Source organism: Chelonoidis abingdonii, chromosome 2, assembly GCF_003597395.2.
Source record: "Chelonoidis abingdonii isolate Lonesome George chromosome 2, CheloAbing_2.0, whole genome shotgun sequence".
Taxonomy (NCBI): Eukaryota; Metazoa; Chordata; order Testudines; family Testudinidae; genus Chelonoidis; species Chelonoidis abingdonii.
In genome coordinates, this window is record NC_133770.1 from 201,947,753 (window position 1) to 201,970,338 (window position 22,586).

General features: G+C 41.1%; 1 protein-coding gene and 1 long non-coding RNA gene across 3 annotated transcripts in view; one reads left to right on the plus strand and one right to left on the minus strand.

The window, feature by feature from the left end:
• The window catches only part of LOC142046374 (uncharacterized), a 3,864-nt gene extending 355 nt beyond the window's left edge, over nucleotides 1-3,509 (minus strand). Inside the window, exon 1 of the long non-coding RNA XR_012655335.1 lies at nucleotides 2,173-3,509. This is a non-coding gene — a long non-coding RNA (uncharacterized LOC142046374). The remainder of the gene's footprint in view (nucleotides 1-2,172) is intronic.
• Nucleotides 1-22,586, plus strand: part of TMX3 (thioredoxin related transmembrane protein 3) — a 71,493-nt gene that overhangs the window by 9,057 nt on the left and 39,850 nt on the right. For both annotated transcript variants that reach the window (XM_032782677.2, XM_032782680.2), the window contains exons 3-8: nucleotides 4,822-4,861; nucleotides 6,733-6,856; nucleotides 11,470-11,515; nucleotides 14,858-14,938; nucleotides 17,592-17,691; nucleotides 20,330-20,407. In XM_032782677.2, the coding sequence (XP_032638568.1) occupies nucleotides 4,822-4,861; nucleotides 6,733-6,856; nucleotides 11,470-11,515; nucleotides 14,858-14,938; nucleotides 17,592-17,691; nucleotides 20,330-20,407 (469 nt within the window). The remainder of the gene's footprint in view (nucleotides 1-4,821; nucleotides 4,862-6,732; nucleotides 6,857-11,469; nucleotides 11,516-14,857; nucleotides 14,939-17,591; nucleotides 17,692-20,329; nucleotides 20,408-22,586) is intronic.

Consider the following 22,586-nt stretch of genomic DNA (forward strand, 5'->3'; position numbering starts at 1 on the left):
TACTGATTTTACTTGAAACCAGACATCCCTATTTAGAAGGTAAGAGCCTCCGAAACATTTGGAACCTGTTCAGTCTGATCCATCTGGTGCCAGCTAAATTCTAGGCATGGAAAACACTAGTTTAAGATGGCAGAATTCTATTGCCCACCTAGGATTTTGTCCCTAAGAATGACTGGGGACATTAGGGGTTTTCTTTAATCTTTTTGTTTTATCTTTTTCTCCATCCCTCCTAGCTTTCTCTTCATCTCTTACTTCTTTTGTCTTTTCCCCTGTTCCCCTCCCGCCACCAAGAGGTGTGTGTGTCTGTGTGCTGTAGGGGGTGCTCTGCATCTTGCATTGTGGGGCTGAAATAGCGCTCGGACAGTGATCCCCACCGGTGACCTGGGCCATCCTTTGGACTCTCTGGTGAGAACCCTCAGCCTCTTGCCCCGAGTCTTTACCCTGATTGGCTGAGCAGGAGGTTATTGACAGGGAGGAGACTCAGGTCCTTGTTGTTCTCTTTTAAGACCAATCAGTTGGTTGATGAATTTTGCTGCTTCTTTGCATTAATTGTCTCTGAGCAATTCATCATCTGTTGGTCTGGAGCTCATTTGAGAGCACTTTTTCAGGTATTCAGTGCATGAAATTCATGATTCGATGGTTAGTTAGTTTGAAAGTCAGGGCTCTTAGGTCTTATTCCCAACTCTGCCACTGACTGGGTGTGTGAAGATCTAAGACAAGTCAATTCTCCTTTCTCAGCCTTAGCTTCTCCCCCTATCAAGTAGGGATAACAAGCCGCTCCGACCTACCTCAGGGCGGGTGGAATCCATTGGAGAGTGTCACTAGGAGCAGTGCATAATATGAACTGTCCTATCCCGCTTACTCAGATCAGATAATGACATAATAGCCTAGTTAAAATATTCTCTTTTATCTGTATTTTATTATTTTGAAATTGTTAAGTGCAGCAGGCTCCAAGAAGGTGTGTAAAGTGCCAGGATGTCAGGAGCTGAGAGGCGTTGTCACCCTCGCACTAGGGCAGTGTTGTGCACCCCCTGCTGCTGGCTGAGTTTCTCCATCCCTTGGCAATAAGACGGATGCTTGTTTTCACAGCCAGTTGATCGCCCACTGTCATCACCCTGCCTGCTGGCTGAGCAGGGTAACTGCTCAGGTAACCACCCTCCCCAACTTGCCTTGGGCTTGGAGGTGGAGGGGGAGGGCAAGGGATAGCTGGGACCCAGAACATTCACCATCCATCGCTCCATCACCTAGAGCAAGTGAGTGGCCTTAGGGTTCCTCTGTGGCGTCCCCTGTCTGTCGGGGGAGAGGCAGAAAAAGGGAGATTGAATTTGTAATCCATGGGAGCAGATCATGCAATGAACTCCTGCCAGTGTGTGCTGACTGCATTCCCTGCACCCCTGTGCGGGGAGAAGGAGCTGCTCTGGGTGGCTGGGACAGGGATGGGGAGGGACGAAAAAGGCTGGTTAGTGAGAGGCTGCCTTGACCCCAGACTCACGCCTGCTCCCCGCTTGGCTGCAGGATGTCCAGGCTCCTGAGGATGTTCAGGAAGAAGGCTCTGCAGGTGGTCCCAGAGCCTGAGGGAAGCAGCTGCCGTCTTCCCCAGGAGCAAAGCAACCCCTCTGTCCCCGCTGGTGGGGAAGGAGCTACCAGCCAGGTCAGGAGGTAGAAGTGCCCAGCCTTCTGGCACAGGAAACCTGCTCACGGCGCAGGCACCTCTGTGGGAGAGGCACCAGCCAGGCTGAAATGGAGCTGGCCCAGGATGCGGCTTGACAGGCAGGACCGAGCACAGAAGAGGAGCCGGGCAAGGTGGCTCTGGGGCTTGTTGTGTGGGAAGCACGGGCCTCAAGAGCCCAGACCTGATTCCCAGCAGGAAGCATCGCCCTGCTCAGTCACTGAGGATCTTTCAGCCTCCCCGGGGCAGGAGGTGGAGGATCACTGACACAGCACCAGCAGCTCGGCCCACTCCCCAGGGGACAGCAGCAGCATCTGGGACTCAGGCAGCAGCAAGGCCGATGGGCACCGCTGCTGTGTTCTAGGTGATGGGTCAGGCTGGGCTTAGGGAAGGGCGAGGAGGGGGTTGCGAACACCCTGGGCCCAGGCACTCGACCAGTGCTGTGGGGGCGGGTCCCCAGCCCAAGTGTCTGGCCTGAACCACGTGAATCCTGAATCTTTCACCCTTCCCTTCACAAATATTATGGAGGGTACAGCACGTGGATATAACCGCGGGGATGCTGCTTTCCCCCAAGTCTAGCTTCCCATAAAGACACCTCCAGTGCCCTTTTAAACGGCCAAAAGCACACTCCACAGTCATTCTGCACCAGCTCAGCCTGTAGTTGAACCGGTCCTTGCTCCTGTCAAGCTTCCTTGTATATGGTTTCATGAGCCATGGCATTAACGGGTAAGCGGGGTCTCCAAGGATCACAATGGGCATTTCGACGTCCCTTACTGTGATCTTGTGGTCTGGGAAAAAAGTCCCGGCCTGCAGCTTCCTGAACAGGGCACTGTTCCGAAAGATGTGTGCATCATGCACCTTTCCAGGCCAGCCTGTGTAAATGTCAGTGAAACGTCCACGGTGATCCATAAGCACTTGGAGAACCACAGAGAAATACTGCTTCTGATTAATGCACTCGGATGCCAGGTGGGGTGGTGCCAGAATAGGAATATGCGTCCCATCTATCGCCCCTCCACAGTTAGGGAAACCCATTTGTGCAAAGCCATCCAGAATGTCCTGCACGTTCCCCAGAGTCATGGTTCTGCTTAGCAGGATGCGATTAATGGCCCTGCAAACTTACATCAACACTATTCCAACGGTCGACTTTCCCACTCCAAACTGGTTCGCGACCGATCGGTAGCTGTCTGGAGTTGCCAGCTTCCAGACTGCAATAGCCACCCGCTTCTCCACTGACAGGGCAGCTCTCAATCTCGTGTCCTTGTGCCGCACGGTTGGGGCGAGCTCAGCACACAGTCCCATGAAAGTGGCTTTTCTCATCCGAAAGTTCTGCATCCACTGCTCGTCATCCCAGACTTGCAGGACGATGTGGTCCCACCACTCAGTGTTTGTTTCCCGAGCCCAAAGGCGGCGTTCCACGGTGCTGAGCACATCCATTACTGCCACAAGCAATTTATTGTCACGCGCGTCAGGCAAATCGATATCATCTTCGGACTCTTCACTGTCACTTTGGAGCTGAAGGATTAGCTCAACTGCCAAACGTGATGTGCTGGCGACATTCATCAGCAAAGTCCTCAGCAGCTCGGGCTCCATTTCTAACAGAAATCGTGCTGCAGACTCACAATGGCACCAAACTGCTGGGATGTGTAGCGATGCCCCACAGGGCGTTGGGATAGGAAGCGGAATGACCTGCACCCTTCTGTCCCCTTCCCACAACCTACAGCGCCAAAATGGGACGAGGTGCTCTGTGGGATAGCTGCCCACAATGCAGCACTCCCAACAGCGCTGCAAATGCTGCAAATGCGGCCACACTGCAGCGCTGTCCCTACATAGCTGTATGAACACAGCTGTAACTCCCAGCACTGCACATTTCCAAGTGAAGCCATACCTTCAGATTTTACAGTCATCTGGTCTGACCTTATGCCTAACACAAGCCATAGAACAAATGTGTTTTACACAACTACATTAGCGATCTTTCCTTGGAAGAAGCTTGGAGCTGTGGTAGCAAGGGCATTGCCAACCAAAACTGAGATGTGTTGGCAGACTTCAGTAAGGAAGCTATGCAATGCATGAATGTGTTATCTTTGGATCTGAATGCTATTAGATTCTCACTATCATAAACTGTATTTCAATTCACAAATAACTTTCCAGTAAGTGCTCTCATTGTCATCTAATTGCAATGAAAAGAAAAATAGACTCATAAATACATACAAAATTCATCTTGTTAGGTACTACTTTAAACCTATTATAATAATTATAATTATCATTATAATGTGTATTTCATAAGGACTTCCTTGGTAGCCATGTAATAGACTTCAAGTTCACATTCAGCTTAATGCAAACACTTACAATACTGTTAAAACTAGTCAATGTGTTATCTTGTCAGTCATTATTTTAACATTAAATAGAGACCAGAAAATCTAGATTAATATTGTTTACTATCTTAACTTTGTGTTCTTTGACGTTAAAGTCTTGGTCAATGTTGAGGTTATGTTAGAATGACTGATAACTTTAGCATGAAACTAGACTAGCTGCAAGATTTTTACAGTATTGATAAAACAAATGTAAAGGTCACTCTGAGTTTGAAAACTAGTTAGAAAGTTAATCTAGGATATTTGAGTGTACACATTATTGTTGGTTGTGTATGTTACTTAGCAATTATAGCTCCCCGGAAAAGAGGAAGAGCTGAATTATAGTTTAATTTGAAGTAGTATTTTGGGGAAATGCATTAGGCTAAATGTAGAGTGCAGTAGAAAGTTATGTTATAGTGACTGAAAACAGACTCCAGTCCACTGTACCATTGAACCTGTTCTATAGTGCTAATCTGCATATTGGCAAACCATTTCTTCCTATAGTCATTTACTCTTACTTCAGTAGTTCTGGGAATTTTTTTTTCTTTTTCAATGGTGGCAAAGGGTGTTGGTGGACTAGTACTATACACTGCAGTTTGAAATACACAAGGAATTTTAATAGTAAAAAGCTGATGGGTTTAATATGCTTGCAATATTTTTGCTTTGATCTTCTTCTCTTCCTTTTTTCTTTTTCTTTTTCTTTTTTTTTTTAACCAGGTCTCTTTGTCCCCCTCCTTCAGAAACAAGTAGTGTGTGTGTGTGCTTGTGTATAGACATGTCACATTCTGTGCTTTTTTTCCCTAGGTTTAAAGAAAATCGTAAAGATGACATTTGGCTTGTAGTTGTGAGTATGTGAGAAGTATTAAGATTCACACTTTGTTGAAACTTAACAACTTTCTATTAATTTTGTTTTTAAAAAAAAAAAAAAAAGAACCACTATATACTATACAACTGCTATTGGAGGAACTCTTTTTTTTTTTTTTTTTTTTAAGAGGAAAATAAATTACCTCATAGCTGTATGTGCTAATGCGTGTACTTCAGATTTTAGCTTTTGTATCGTGTTCATGGTTTAAAATTATTTATTTTACTAATATACTTGGAAAGTGTTATGTTGAGTATTCTCTAGTTCTAAGACTAGGTGTAGAATCAAAAGTTGAATTCAAAGTAAGATTTATGCAAGCTGAATACAGTTGCCAAATAGCTCATATTAACCATATTTGTTGAGAAATAAGTGGCAAATTATATATAGTATCTTCTGAATAAGTAACTTACACAAAGGCAAAACCAACCCTCTTCTCAACTGGGAAGTCGATTTCCCGGGCCTGTGATCCTTCAGCACTGACTTCAATGAGTGTAGGATTAAGTCCTTGGTAGATAGAAGGGTGGAAGGAATTCTCCTGGCTGCATCCTGGCTCTGAAGGAAATAGGAGTTGGTTCACACTATGTGATGGGATATATAAACCCCACACTAGAGAACAAAGGGTTAAGGAACAGCTCTGGGCCCAGGTCACACCTGGTAAGCTTGTACAAGCTGGAGGCAGTGCTCTAAAAAGGAGAGCAGAGCAATTCAGAGGGAGCAGAGGGAAATATAATAATGCCCAGGAGCTCATTCTCTAGAATCTGGCAACAGAGGCCTATGCAAACTCATGGAGGAGAGGCAAGTGACTGAGATTGCAGGCCAGAGACTTGATTATAGTGAGTTATTCAGGAAACAAAAGGAGACTGGATAGGAAGTGGTCCAGGGGAGGGCACTGGCTTAATACCCCAACATGTCACGTGTAGCTGCCCACCACTGTGCCCTGGAACAGCCCAGTGGAGAGATGGACCTGGGCTCCCCTACCCACTCCGAAAGGACATTACCATCCCAGGAGTCTTCACGTCGATGAGTCACCTTCCGGAAAAGGCCTTAACTATTCAAGGACCCAATATCAACAAAGTTTCTGTGCTAAAGGGAAGGGCTGGAAACCCTTGGGACAGGGACACAGAAGGACTGGACTGTGCTTTCAAAAGGCAGGTGCTCTGCCAAGTCCCCACCTAACCATTTGGTGGCACTGTTTGTGATTGTGGAACTACTACACACTACTAAATACAAATATTATAACATAAATGTTTATAGTTACAATATATTTGCTCATTTGTGTTCAACACCCTGCTTTCTTTGGAAATCTGAAGTCATAATAATCTGCTTCTTGTTTTGAGACTTCCACCAAACAGATAGGCTTCTCTGGCAAGCAATAGAGGTATTATAAGCTCAAATTTCTTTATGCAGATATCAGTCTACTCACCCATCAAACATTATATCCAGGTGATGCTTCCCCCCCGTACACTTTTTTAGAAGATAAGATTGCATAGTCTGCTTCTGTCCTGTGACTTTTCATAGAAAGGAGCACTGCATTGAAGAGAAATATAAATTACTAGTAGGTCTCATCCTAAATAAATAAATAAAAATCTTCCTACGTAACCTTCGGGACAGGAATTGCTACATTAATATAGCATCTGGAAGTACTCATTTTGAATCTGCACTGTTGAATCATGAAAGTTCAGTTTACTCATAAAACTGGAGTGAAGAACTTGAAGTTGAAGAAGTCCTTGTAAACCAAGAGAGGATTATCTATTTGGCAGCTTGTATTGGTTTTTCAAATGTGTAGCTTGAGAGTTCCATTTTTATAGAATTCACTGATTATATTTAAGGCCATAATTCTGACTTGTTCTCAGTTCTATGCACCTTGGTGTGGCCATTGCAAGAAATTGGAGCCTGTGTGGAATGAAGTTGCTATAGAGATAAGAAACAGTGGGTCTCCAGTAAAAGTTGGGAAGATGGATGCGACTTCCTATTCTAGTAAGTATGTGTTGTGTAGGCATAGATTTGTTGTCAACTAGTTTTGAAAATGAAACAACCAGAAGGATTACTATTAAAAAAAAAAAAGACTGTATCGTATAAACAAATGCACTTGTCTTGAAGGATCTGCTGGCTAAGTGTAGCAGTAAGTAACCAAGCCATGTGAATGTATCATATCCCACTGTGCGTGACTTTTCAACTAATTCTGCTATGGTTTACCGTCGTCAACCAAACTTCAGATCGTTATACACTTAAATAAGAAGAGAGGAGTAGCCTCATAGAAGATAGGGCCCTGAAAAGTGGTATCTTTGATGTAAGTTTCTTTAAATTTCTTTATAAGGTGCTTGATCTGATTTACGGAGCCCACCATAATAAGGTACAACTTGTCTGTTTTAGGTTTCTTACTTTACTATTACTAGACCAAGTAGATCTACTTGCACTTTCAGAATTATAAGGTGCTTTTGCATGGTCAGTCCTTAAGCTATTATACACATCTTGTTGAGATCACTGCCTCACTGGACAGCAGATTTCGGTCTGCCTTCTCATTGCTGTATGTCTCCACCGTGGTGTGTAGAAATTGAAAATCAGTCTTGTGGAAAGAAGGGGATAGAGGATCAGCTGAAAACTAGTGAGAAACCTCTTAGTCAAGAGCTTCTGGGTTTATTCATTCATTTTACAAGTATATTGCTCTTGATCAATTAATGCAGTTTTGGTAAGCACTGCAACAGCATGCGTCTGACAACATGGGTATTCACCCACGAAAGCTTATACGCCAATACTTCTGTTAGTCTATAAGGTGCCACAGGACTCTTTGTCGCTTCCAACAGCATAGAGTGTTACACAAATTAACTGCTATGTATACTTAAACAAAACACTCCTTACAACCAGTATCTCAAAAACTTTGACTTTGCAATGACTGTCCTACCTTGCATGTAGAAGCACAATTCATTTTGCAGATTTTACAGTTGGGGTAAAGGGACAGAGGACTAGAATATTCAGTTTCACCTTTCAACAACTCATTATCCTTATGATGAAAGAGGTCTTGAAATAACAGCCATGGCACAAACAGACACACCAGGTCCTTTGCAGGAATCATCTCTGACTGTCCCAAAATGAAGTAAACCTTTGTTTAGATTCCGAAAGACTTCTGGGTTTGCCAGTTGCAATAATTTCACAGATGAATAGGAATTTGGGGTAACATTTTCAGGAGTGCCTATGTGCCTTGAGCTCCTTAGTTCTGTTTTCAAAGTTAATTTAGCCTGTAATGTCAGGATTTACCAAGATATTTAGGTGCCTGAAGATGCAGATAGGCGCCAAGCTGGATTTTCAAGTATGCCCAAGCAGTTTAGATGGGATGTTGAGGGTAGGAGGGCCAGGACTCTGAAGTGGCACTGAGCATTTTCTCCATCAGGTTCTTGGCTGACTTGCTCGCATGCTCAGGGTCTAACTTATTGCCCTATGTGAGCTTGGGAAGGAATTTTCCCCAGCTCAGATAGGTCCTTTCCTCTGTAGCATGTGTTGGTTTATGTGAGTATATCTCAGTCATGTCCCTGATATTGCAGAGACCTCGGCCTTTGTGGCACCTTGGTCCCTCCTGGTCTCTCCCTCTGGAACATAATAGTCTAGTCTCCTGCCGGCTGTTATAATTTGCCTAATTTTTGTTGTTGGGTTTAAGGTGTGGGTACTGGGGGTGTTGCTGGCCTGTGATACAGGGGAAGTCAGACTAGACGATCTGGTGGCCCCTTGTGGCCTTAAACTTCATGACTGCACATGCCAAACTCCTGTTTACTTGGTCTTGGGTGCTTTTATAGGTTCCACTCAGACCCTGCATGCATCTTTAGGTGTCTAGATATCATGGCAAATCTATTCCTTAGGGCCTAAGTCTCTTTTGAAGATGGGACTTAGGAGCCGAGTTAACACCAGCACTTTTGATGATGATATTTTTGCTGCTGATTTGCTAATTTCTTGAGGTAATGTTGTTTGGGTGGAAAATTGTGGTGCCCCGACTGTCCCATGTAAGTCAGCAGATATTTGCATTATTGTAGCTGCTAGGAGCCTGCGTCATCAGGCAGGACCCCACTGTGTTAGATGCTGTACAAACACAGAACAAATGACAATCCCTACTCCAAATAGTTTAAAGTATAAGATAAGACCCAACAGGTGCAGATATATGGGGGAAGAACAAGGAAACAATAACACACTATTGGTTAGCATGTTAGGCTGTGGCAAGCATCCTTTAGAGTAAAATCTCATACAAAATGAGCAGACTGGAGGTATGGCCATTTAGATTTGAGGAAATATCCTGGAATTGGTTGGTAGTGATGGATATGGCATTCACTAAAACTCAACAAGCTATTTATAAGTACATAAAACAGCCCAGATTGCTTGAGGTCAAACTGCTACCAATTGCCCTGTACGTTGTATACATAAATTTAGCCACATTTATGTGGCTGTGCATTTAACTTATTTCATTTGTGACAAAAATGACACTGTCAGTGCAAAAACCAGGAAATGCTGAGTTAAGGTGATACATACTTCACAAAATAAGCCTTAAATCTTTCACCACAAGGATGTCCAGAGGACATCAGACCTTTCCATTCCTAAAAAAATCTACCACTTTCTTTGTCTGTCAGAAATCCAAATCAAGACTCCTGTTCATTGAGTCCCAGCAGTATCCTGGATGGCATTTATGTTGGACTGTGTATCACTAACTAGTTGCTGTTGGTTTATAGAGATCACAGTGGAAATATTGGTCTCTGTAGCGAGGCGGTGTGGCTCCCCTCCTCTACAGGGAGGGTTGAGTCCCGTCAATCATCCCCCAGGGCGGAACCGCTGGGCGGAAGTCCCGCCCCTCAAAGGGTCAGGCGACAACCCGGAAGGATAAAAGCCGGGCCTCAGCCGCTGCCAGGAGCAGACGTGCCTGCCGGCTCTCGTCACTGGGAGACTGTTGAGGCCCGAGGCCGGTACCAGGAGCTGCCAGAGCTACCCCGTGCCCACTACGACGAGGAGCTGCCAGAGCTACCCTGCAGCCGCTATGACGAGGAGCTGCCAGAGCTACCCCGTCCTTGCTACGGGCCCGAGGAGCCGTCGGACCAGACCTGGCCCACCTTCCCTGAGATACTCCCAGACCGGCCGCCCAGCCCTGACTGGGGAGCCATGGTGCTGGGCGACCCTGCGGACAGGTAGGAACGAGGGGAAATTGGAAGTAGCCCGGGACAGCTGACTACAGTCAACTGCAGAGGGCCCCGACTCTGACCGTGTGTCGGTCAGGATCCCACTGATCACTCTGTCAGTGGTTTCGGTTCGGTCCCACTGACTGCCACTAGCGGCGACAGCCGCTACTAGGCCTCTGGCTGGAACGCAGAGGATGGTGGGCCTGCGTTCCCTGCACCGTCCCGGGTGGCAGAATCCCCTCGCTCTGCTGACGAGGGCCAGTGTGATTGCTATTGCTCTGCGCCTGCCCAAAGGCCAGAGCAATTGTACTGTGTTTGGTGTCCCACCTGACCCAAGGGCTGGGCCCCTGTTGACTCTGTCACTGCTCTGCCCTGCCCAAAGGGCCAGAGCGTATGTACTGTGGTTGGTGCCCGCCCGACCAAGGCTGGGCCCTATTGACTCTGTCACTGCTGCCCTGCCCAGAAGAGCCAGAGCTTTGTACTGTGTTTGGTGCCCGCCTGCGTCAAAGGTTGGGCCCCTACTGATTTACTGTGCTCAGTCCTCTCCATAGGACCGAAAGATTCCTGGATGGTGGGCGCGGGTCCAAGGAACTGACCGCGGACGACAGACAGGACCGTGTGGCTCCCTCCCACAGGAGGTTGAGCCCCGGCAACCCTCGTCACAGTCTCACTATTACTCTCAATCAGCATTGGTTCAGTTAGGAGTTTACGCAATTTGGAGTCGTGAACTGAACACAGGTTACAAGTATCCAACTTCCAAAATAGTATGACAGATACAGCACTTGAAGGAGTGGTTTAAGGTTGAAAGTGGTGTAACCCTTAGCAAGAAATAATAGCTTGTAACTTTTTTTAGTTGCATATGTCATCCGGTTAAGAAACATTTTGCCCAGCTAAAATCATGGCCACTCAGCTTGACACAGCTGTTACTACAGTGTATAGAGTAATGGCTGTGGCCCATTCTTCTCACCCTCCACTTCCTTATGCATTCAGTTCAAGGATGACTGTCCAGTAAATCATAGTGATCTGTCTATGTGTTCCTTTAACTCTGATCACCAACGGAAGAGAAACCTTTATTATCTGTCTGCTAAGACTGATAATAGGATAAAGGATCTGGATGCTTTTGTTAGGGTTGTTTTTTTTTTTTTTTTTTTTTTTTTAGTATTTTGTGTGTTAGCTGACATATACATACTACTAGTGTGCATGTATACTACATTTTCATGACATTGAGGCTGTAACATGTTTTCACTTAATGAATAAAATGACTAATTCAGTTAATTTTGAATAATCCATTGGAACTGATTTTGAGGTAAGAAAAATAACATGCATATGGAAAGTAAACAATCTGCTTTTTGTTTAAACAGCATTTATTATACAAACCATGTAATTCCTCTTTTGCATGTATGAGAGGAAAACAGAAACATAACCAAATGTGTCTTTCAGGCATTGCCTCTGAATTTGGAGTTCGAGGTTATCCAACAATTAAGCTGTAAGTAGACCTTTCCTGTATTATATTTTTATATATAACTGTGATGAGTTTGGTCACAGAGACCCCCTTGGGACTCCAGAACCCTGCCTTGTTGAGCCAGACACGCCTGCTGCAACACAGACTCAGGTGTGCTCCACTCCCATAAAGCTGCAGACTTTAACCAAAAACTGCTCACCTATCTCCAGCACCCAGACATCCAGTTCCCAATGAGATCCAAACCCCAAATAAATCCGTTGTACACTGTATAAAGCTTGTACAGGGTAAACTCATAAATTGTTTGCCCTCTATAACACTGATAAAGAGATATGCACAGCTGTTTGCTCCCCACAGGTATTAATCACTTACTCTGATTTTACTAATAAACAAAAGTGACTTTATTAATTACAAAAAGTAGGATTTAAGTAGTTTCAAGTGATAACAGACAGAACAAAATAAGTCACCAAGCAAAATAAAGCAAAAACACACACGTCTGAGCCTAATGCATTAAGAAACTGTTTACAGGCAAAATCTCATCCTCAGATCTTCCAATAAGCTTCTTTCACAGACTAGGCTTCTTCCTAGTCTGGGCCTAATCCTTTCCCCTGGTACAGTTGTTAGTTTCAGCAAACATCTTAGGTGGAAACTAGGGGTTTTCTCATAACTGGAAGCCTCCTTTGTTCTCCTCTATCCCCTTTTATAGCTTTAAGACGAGGCAGGAATCTTTTGAGATTTAAGATGGATCTTATTACCAGGTGACGTGGTCACATGTTACGGTAAGACCTCATTCTTCATTACCCATGGACTGGCCTACACGCACACAGGAAGACTTGCAAGTAGATAAACCATCCACAACCAGTTGTCCTAGTCAATGGGAGCCATCAAGATTCTAACCCACCATTAATGGCCCACATTTGCTTAATTACAATAGGACCTCAGAGTTATACTTCATATTTCTAGCTTCAGATACAAGAATGATACATGCATACAAATAGGATGACCATACTCAGTAGATTATAAGCTTTGGAATGATACCTTACAAGACATCTTTTGCACAAAGCATATTCCAGTTACATCATATTCACTTTCATAAACATGTTTACATAAAACGTTATGGAGTGCAACAAGGCAGCAAGAGTTCAAGGTTATCCAACAGTTAAGTGTAAGTTGACTTTTCCTGTATTATATTTTTATATATCAGTCCTCGCTACCACTCACCTTCCTTTGTAAAGGTCGGGGGGCGGGGGAAGGAGAGGAAGAAACAAAACAAAAACAAAAACCCAACAAACAAATATATAAACAAAAAAATCTTAACAGCTGATACCAGTAAGAAGCAGGAAAAGGAAATGACAGTTCACTTTGGAGCCAGTTTTGAATAAGTCACTGCTGAACTGGGTGATATTTTTTTAAAAATTATTTTTTATTTGCATTTAAGGTTCTCTGTAATACTAAACTGTTAAACGAAGTGGTGATATAAGTAAGTTGAGTATTATTTAAGCTGAAACAAGTTTGTATAATGCTATAAATAATCCATAGTCTCATAAAATATTGTTTGAAGGGACATTATGAACTTAAAACCCAGTAAATTCCCATTAAACATAATTTCAGGTATGAAACCTATATATGAGTCACCCTGCCAGTGTTTGATTTTCTGTTTGTATTTCCCCATTTTTTATGACTTTTCTGTCCCATATTGCTATGTCTAGAGCCTGAAAAACGTGTCATGGACCGTGAAATCTGGTCTTTTATGTGCTTTTACCCTATACTATATAGATTTCACAGGGCAGACCAGTGTTTCTCAATTTGAGAGTCCTGACCAAAAGAGAGTTTCAGGGGGTCGCAGGGTTATTTTAGGGGGTTCACAGTCTTGCTACCCTTCTCCACTGTCTTCAGAGCTGCACAGCCAAGAGCGTGGGCTGCTGGCTGGATGCCCAGCTCTGACGGCAATGTCCCAGCAGCAGCAGCACAGAATTAAGTGTGGCAATACCATACTGTGCCATGCTTACTTCTCCGCTGCTGCTGATAGTAGCTCTCCCTTCAGAGCTGGGCTTCCAGTCAGTAGTCCCCGCTCTACAGCTGCCAGCTCTGAAGGCAGCACTGCCACTAGCAGCAGCACAGAAGTAAGGGTAGCAGTACTGCAACCCCCCTAAGGACCCCTACAATTACAGCACTGTAAAATTTCAGATTTAAATAGCTGAAATCATGACATTTACAATTTTTAAAATCCTATGATCGTTAAATTCACCAAAATGGGCCATGAATTTGGTAGGGCCCTTGCTATGTGTGAAAAGACCCATACAGCCAGGGAAACTAACTGCTGTAAAAGGTGAAAGTGACTGTACACACAGTGCTATTAAAGGTATAAAGTAAGAACAGAAAACTGTATTTTTCTCTAATTTTTCCGGTGCAGTTATTAAAAATGAAAATTTGGGAAATGGTCGGACTTACAATTTTTTATTTACCCATGTGTGTTGGACTTATCAAAAGATGTTTGTTTGTCATAAAGATCCCACTCTTGCTGTTTAGATTGTCTTCAGTTATATTTCCCAAGGGTTGTGCCACTGAAATATTGTAGCTGCAGGTGAAAAACGTTGTTTTCATGACATATTCAGGCTCAGAAAATTGATCTTAAGGACACCAAAAAATAATGTAACTGACCCAGATGGATTCTCTTTCAAAGGAAATCCTGTTATTCTTCACTGTCATAAATCCTACTTGAATATTTTTTTCTGATAATAAAAGCAAGTTAGATCCTCCCCCATCAATTACATACAGTAACATATTAGAGTTTCTTGTCTGCCTCACTGGGGGGAGGATTAACTGAGTGTTCAGGTTTAAGAAACCATTGTAGATTATCACAACAGAATATCATTTTCATTTGGCCTTCTATTTTGCTTTTTTCAAATAGTAAAAGGGTATTCTGAAGCTTTTTTGATAAGGAGTAATAAGTGGAATTTTTGAATATTTAATAATGGGATCTAAATGCTGAGTTCTTTGTCATAGTCTGAGAGCAAATCTTCTCTAGTTTTTGTATTTCTAATGTATTGTCATTAGAAAGCACAATAGCCAACATCTACAGCAGAACTTACTTTCAGAAGGCAAACAGTGTGGTGTGATTTTTTTTTTTTTCCTCCTTCTAATTGTATTGTATTGTACCACTGAACTATACTTTTTCTATTTAAAGATTGATTCTTTTGGCTAATGTATTGAAAAATAAAGTTGCTCAGCACTTACTAATGATTGAATATTAGAAATATGGGGATGCTATGATTTTGCGTATGCAGCTAACTGATTTATTTTAGTTGTGAACAAAGATGATGAAACAAATGGCAATTCCTCAGAATTTTGGTTTTTTTTCCCCTCCAGCTTAAAAGGTGATTTGGCATACAACTATAGAGGACCTAGAACCAAAGATGATATAATTGAATTTGCTAACAGAGTAGCAGGGTAAGTATTTATAATCTTCTTTGAAGATACCAGTGACTTACATAGTTTTATTGAGTTTGTCCTCATCTGATTTTTTCAGAGGAGAGCCAAAAGGTGGGCTTCTTTGACAGAAAGATGCTTGATCTATTAATGTAGTCTTTTATTCTTACAATTACTTTGCAAGAATCAGTGGCATCACTCTTGTTCATTTATTATAGTTTGAATTAGATGTGAACTGTAAAGAAAATGGACTTAAGCCCAGAAATAGATTAAATACCTCCACTAACCATGCTGGAAGGTGAATTGGGGGTCATTCATTAATGGAATACATATTAAACAGTGAGTGGACTCCTCGGTAAAGACAGTAGCAAGCCAATCTTTCTTTCTGCATGCATTTCTGCAAAACTTTTTTGTATTGGCTGCCTCCTACAACCTAGTTACTGGAGACCTAATCTTTACCCCATCTGATTTAATAGTTATTTATTTCAGTGAAGGGAAGTCTGTGGCATAGTCTAGTGCAGTGTTTCTCATTTGTATGGTTTTTTTTTTTAGCTAATGCATGTGTTTGTGTAGGTCAGGGTTGGAGGACAGGAGAGAGTGTTAAGTGAAAGCCATGTAACTTCCCCTCTGTAATTTTGCATAGTGGAAGTTTTAATGTATTCACAAAACATAAGAATGGCCATACTGGGTCAGACCAAAGGTCCATCTAGCCCAGTATCCTGTCTTCCAAAAGTGGCCAATGCCAGGTGCCCCAAAGGGAGTGAATAGAACAAGTAATCATCAAGTGATCCATCTCCTGTCACTCACTCCCAGCTTCTTCCAAACAGAGGCTAGGGCCACCATCCCTGCCTATCCTGGCTAATAGCCATTGAGGGACCTATCCTCCAAAAATTTATCTAGTTCTATTTTGTTGCGTCTCCTCCCTCCATTCGTGCTGCCTTGTAGCATTTGAGGCTATATTAACAACAATGGGTTAACCATTGAGGGCTCAGTCGAATGCTAGTTCATCGTTTAGCAGTAAGGCATTCCCTGAGAAATATCCCACACTTTTACTCCACCACCTCAACCAAGCTTCACAATCATCATTGCTGTGTAGAATATTAAATTAAATTAAACTTCTAAAATATAGTCTTTTTTTCTGGCAAAAAAAATTTCTCTGGGACCTAACCTCCTCTGCCATTTACATTAATTCTTGTGGGGAAATTAGATTTGCTTAATATCGTTTTGCTTAAAGTAGCATTTTTCAGGAACATAACTGCAACATTAAGCAAGGAGTTACTGAAGAAATCACTCTATTAGTAAAGGCTTAAAAGAGTTCAGCTGATCTTGGGGTGATTATTTCTCAAACAATTAAGTGTGATAAGACAGGAATACATTTTTAGTTATTTTCATTTATATTTTGGCCACACTGACCTGGTTGTAAGAGTTTTTTTATAGGGTGATAATATGTAACATGAGTTTTTCTGATGCAATTGCTCTTAAACTTCTCAGCTAAGTTTTGTAATGTGTTTCAACATTGCTTTCAGTAATGATGCAACATTAGCAGTTAGTTACTGAACAAGTTACTCTGAACAGAATGATGCAATGCCTGTTAATCGATCCTTGAGGCTGCACTTGTGTTTTGGAACAGATACTGCTTAAGGTGTCACAGACAGATTTAAAAATGCCCCACCATATACAGATTTACATCTGCAGTTGTGAAAAAAGTATGTTTAGTTAGGATGCTAGTGGTCTTTCACTATATCTAATCATATGGGCTGTGCCAGGTAGAAGCTCATATTCTGCCACTTAGTTTTGTTTTTTATTATAAAATGAAAATGAAATATTTTTGAATAGTGTAAGAGTCACTGGTGTTAAACTGAGCTATTGAGAATTATCTTTTCTCTTAACTGTCACACATCAGCTCACCTGGGATGATGCAGTATTTATCTGTTCTGTTACTTACAAGAAGATGGAGAAATAGCAGCAAATGAATTTTGTGGGTTGTATGAATTATGAACTAATGCACAGGCTGTATTTTAAAATTTTAAATACAACATTAACAAAAAAAGTGGAGGTGAGGGGGATTTTATTTGACGTTTTATTGGGACAATTAGCAATCTAGCCAAAGAAATATTTTTTTTTGTTTTCTTTTCTTTTTAAATTGCCAACAAGATTTTTCTCCCATAGAGATAATTGCAACCTTGGCACATGAACTCAGAATCTTCTAGAGAACAGTTTCTGCTTGGGACTATTCAAATTTCCTTTCTTCTCACTTACCAGGGGTATAAAACATAAAAATAGAGACAAGGACCTAAACTACTTTTCCGTATTTTCCAGTAGTCTGTGAATACTGGTAATCTCCAGACTAGAATCACTTACAAAACCTGTATTCCCGAGTTGCTATGCCCACATTTATCTGCCTCTTTCAGAAATAATTACACTGTATTTTGTAAGGCTTGTATGTAGTATCAGGATTACTGTTTAGTTCTTCTTACTAAGTTGGTATAATTGGTAAATTGCATCGCACTATAGCACCAGTCACTATATGCTATTCTTAAATACAGAGTTCTAGCATTTTCAAGTTTAGATTTGTGGAATAGGTGGTCAGAATTGTATAATTTAGATGAGCTTATATGTTTTCTTTGAATTTTAAAAAAAACTGAATGTTTCTTCACCTTTCCCTTGTCCCCAGGCCTCTTATACGGACACTTCCTAGCCAGAAAATGTTTGAACATGTGCACAAGAGGCATCATATATTTTTTTTGTATGTTGGTGGGGAATCTCCTTTAAAGGTTTGAAACTTCATTAAATTCATTTTTTTTAATCTTTGTAGAGGTAGCCTAAAGTGACTTGTACATATCTTTTCTAAAAAAGTGACAGAGTAATTGTATATTTTAAAGAGATTGTAGTTGTAAGTAAGAAGCTGATAATTTTAGAACTTCTTTGATAATGGCATAATATACACACTTTTTTTATCTTAATGTATGTGTTTATAGATAGACATTTACCAAACATGCTGGTAATGTGTGGGATCTGAGTGCTGTCTTTCGTCTTGTAATCATTGTGTAGTGGGACTCTGCAGTCCTAATAATGTAAAACAGTATTTTAAAATTATATACATAACCTTAGAAATTCCAAATATTTTTCTTGTTTTGCGGCATAAGGCATGCATTCAAAATAGTTAAACTTAAAAGTTATTTAATGTAGCATTTACTGTATGGCACAGTTATACTGAAAGGAGAATTTTTTTGTTAGTTGGATAGGTTTTATGGTCTTTTAATACTGAAGCTCTGTGGTACATCTTAGTAAGTTTCACTTTAGTTCGTAGAAAGAAACTGTCTGTGTTTAGTCTTCATTTTGACAAAATCTTCAGAAAATTTCTAAAACTCTTACTGTTGTTGACTGTATCACTTCCATTATGCTAACATAATGTACATGTGTACTTTTATAGTGTGTGTCCTTTTTGCTCTAATACTTATTAGAAGGGCTGTCAAGTGATTTTAAAACAATTGTGTGATTTAAAAAATCACATGATTAAACGCACTGTTAAACAGTAATAGAATACCATTTATTTAAATATTTTTGGATGTTTTCTATATTTTCAAATATATTGATTTCAGTTACATTACAGAATACAAAGGGTACAGTGCTCACTTTATTTATTTTGATTACAAATATTTGCACTGTAAAAAACAAAAGAAATAGCATATTTCAATTCACCTAATACAATACTGTAGTGCAATCTCTTTATTATGAAAGTTGAACTTACAAACGTAGAATTATGTACAAAAAATAACTGTATTCAAAAATAAAACAAATGTAAAACTTTCAAACCTACATGTCCACTCAGTCATATTTCTTGTTCAGCCAGTTGCTCAGACAAACAAGTTTGTTTACATTTGCAGGAGATAATGCTGCCCGCTTCTTGTTCACAATGTCACCTGAAAGTGAGAACAGGGGTTCTCATGGCACTGTTGTAGCCGGCATTTCAAGATATTTACTTGCCAGATGCCTTAAAGATTCATATGTCCCTTCATGCTTCAGCCACCATTCCAGAAGACATGCTTCCATGCTGAAGACGGGTTCATCTTGATAATGATATAAAGCAGAGCAGACCGACGCATGTTCGTTTTCATCATCTAAGTTAGATGGCACCAGTAGAAGGTTGATTTTCTTTTTTGGTGATTTGAGTTCTGTTGTTTCTGCATTGCAGTGTTACTCTTTTAAGTCATTTGGAAGCATGCTCCACACCGCATCCCTCTCAGATTTTGGAAAGCACTGTAGATTCTTAAACCTTGGGTCCAGTGCTGTATCTGCCCTTAAAAATCTCATATTGGTGCCTTCTTTGTGTTTTGTGAAATCTGCTGTGAAAGTATTCTTAAAACAAACATGTGCTGGGTCATCATCCGAGACTGCTATAACATGAAATATATGGCAGAATGTCGGTAAAACAGAACAGGAGACATACAGTTCTCCCCCAAGGAATTCAGTCACAAATTTAATATATTATTTTTTTAATGTGCATCATCAGCATGGGTGCATATCCTCTGGAATGGTGGTCGAAGCGTGAAGGGGCATATGAATGTTTAGCATATCTGGCATGTAAATACCTTGCAACACCAGCTACAAAAATGCCGTGCGAACACCTGTTCTCACTTTCAGGTAACATTGTAAATAAGAAGCAGTGCAAATATTTGTAATAAAAAATAATAATATAAAGTGAGCACCATACACTTTGTATTCTGTGATGTAAGTTGAAATCAAATATTTAAAAATGTAGAAAAACATCCAAAATATTTAATAAATTTCAATTGGTATTCTGTTGTTTAACAGTGTGATTAATCACGATTAATTTTTTTAATCACAGTTAATTTTTTTGAGTTCATTGCGTGAGTTAACTGCAATTAATCAACAGCTCTACTTATTAGTAGATATTATTTGTGGTTTAAGATCCATGTACTGCCAAAATAAAATTGAATTTGGTGTTTTAAAATAAAATGAACATAATATAGAAAAATTCAAAGTGTCTTTGTCTAAGAATATTCTTGTAATACAAGTCCAAATAAGCCAGTTAGATATGTTGAGGTCTGTCAAGTTCTTTCCTTAGTTTGAATGGAACAGTGCAGGCACTGAATCGTGGTGTGGAACAGCATTACTCGCCTAGTTTTTGTTCTCTACTCACTGGGGAGGTAATTTATAAAAGGGATGCCCCTAACTTAGCTACATCATTTTACACTAACATGTTTAGACATGCAGTTCAGATGGGCCCCAGGTAGCTTTTTGTTCTGATTTTGTTACATTGTCTTTTTATATTTTACTTTTAAAAAAGTAGACAGAAAATGTTTCTGTTTTGATAGACTTTTTTCTGTTAATGTGTGTACCAAGATTTCAGAAAAATTTAAAAATATCTTTCTGTTTGTATTTTTGCAGGAGAAATACATAGAAGTTGCTTCAGAACTAATTGTCTATACATACTTTTTTTCTGCCTCAGAAGAGGTGCTACCTGAGGTAAATTCACTTTATCTGATACTTCAACTCTACTCCTCATTTAACCTTATAGTTATGTTCCTGAAAAATGAGACTTTAAGCGAAATGATGTTAAGTGAATCCAATTTCCCTATAAGAATTAATGTAAATGGCGGGGGTTAGGTTCTAGGGAAATTTTTTTCACCAGACAAAAAACTAATATACACACACATACACATACTATACGTTTTAAAGAAACAATACTGTTCACAGCTATGATGATTGTGAAGCTTGGTTGAGGTGGTGAAGTTAGAGGGTGGAATATTTCCCAGGGAATGCCTTGCTGCTAAGCTAAATGATGAACTAGCACTAGGCTGAGCCCTCAAGGGCTAACACATTGTTGTTAATGTAGCTTCTCACTCTACAAGGCAGCAGGAATGGAGGGGAGGGGAGATAGCATAGCAGAGACAGACACACACCTTGTGTCTGGGAGAGAGAAGGAAATGCACACTGCCCCTTTAAGTAAGCTGACCCACTCTTAAGTGCATTGTCTTTTGAAGTGGATCAGGAAGTTGAGACAGCTGCTGCAGCCCCAGGCTCTCTGTATCTCTCTCTCTGTCCCTGTCCCCACCCTGCTCTATATGGAGAAGGGGTAACCGGGGTGTGGGGGGGACGGACACCCTGACTTTAGTCTTCCCCTTCTCTCCCCCCCACCAACAGGAAGCAGGAGGCTCAGGGAGTAGCTGCAAGGCAGAGGGCAGGAGCAGCACGTGGCAGTAGGGGGAGGGATAGCTGCAATTGCTAGCCTGCTCTGCAGCTGCTGCACAGGGAACTTAGGGGAATGGGGAGCTGATAGGGGGTGCTGATGTGGGGCTTCCAGTCCACCCTGGTTCCAAGCCCCCACCAGGCTGCTCTTCCTGCAAGCAGTGGACAAAGCAGGTGGCTGCCAAATGATGTTAGAAGAGAGCACTGCACAACTTTAAACGAGCATGTTCCCTAATTGATCAGCAACGAAACAACATTTCTGACTCTAAGTGAGGAGTTACTGTACTTCCTCCTCCTATTTGTATTCAACACAACCATAGCCTTTTAATTCTTGCTGTTTTTGACATCAAACACTACAGGAAACTGGTCAGTTATAATAAATCACTAGTTAGTAATAGTAGTCACTCTAATGAATAACTATTTCTACATAAAGAATCTAATAGAGAAAACAAGGATTTGGAATTGAGTTACAGTTATGGAATACTCTGTAACCTTCTATTTATGTATTAGCATATTGATCACCAGCAATATTAAAACCTCCATCTTTAAGAGGGAAAACATCCTATCAAATGATTCATTATAAGAGCTTGAAATTCAGTGGAAAAGTTTCACTAACTTTTTTTTTTGTTGTTATTGTAATATTTGTTAGTTAATCAGGCAGTCCTGTTTTGCATTGACCACATGATTTTTTCAGAGAAGACACTGACGTGTAATAGGAATTTAAATAGAAGAAGTAGGATTGCAGGACTCAGTTTGTTATAATTCTAGTTTCAAGATCATCTAATTTATCAAAACTGATTTGGACCCAAAACTGAATTATTCCAGACTTTACATATAATTATTTCTGAAATACAGTTCTGAAAAACAAAATCAGAATTGCCATTCACTGAATCCTTAATGAGGACTAGCACCTTTTGACAAAATTGAAGAAATAAATTCAGAACTTTAAAATATAGTATGCTGAAAATTATCTATGCATGCTTTCTCCTTTAGTGAGAATGTATAAATTGTGCGTATAGCAGATTTTTGGGAGGAAAAGGGGTCCCTGGAATGGAAAGGACAGGAGGAACTCTCATCCCAAACTCCAGCCCAAAAATGGGTTCCCAAGATGCTTCAAAGTACCACCCAGGAAACAGATGCAAAAACTCAATTCTCATACCGAGTTGTCCCTCATTAACTGAGCTGTCTCAGTCCCAATGACAAACCCCAGAATCTTTGAGGAAGCTAAAATGTAGTAATCAGATTTCCCGAGATTGAGTTGAGACGTGGGAAGTCTTATGCATTTGTAGCTGGGAAAGAGCAGTTTTATGTGCTTGATACTAGGGAATGAGATTTGAATGTTATGCTAGTTTACTGCATTAGAGAAGAGTTTAAAGACCATATCTCTTTAATGGTGTGGTTTTGTCAAGGGATTATGTCTGCAGTGCTAAATGACTTCAGATTGCATGACTTGAAA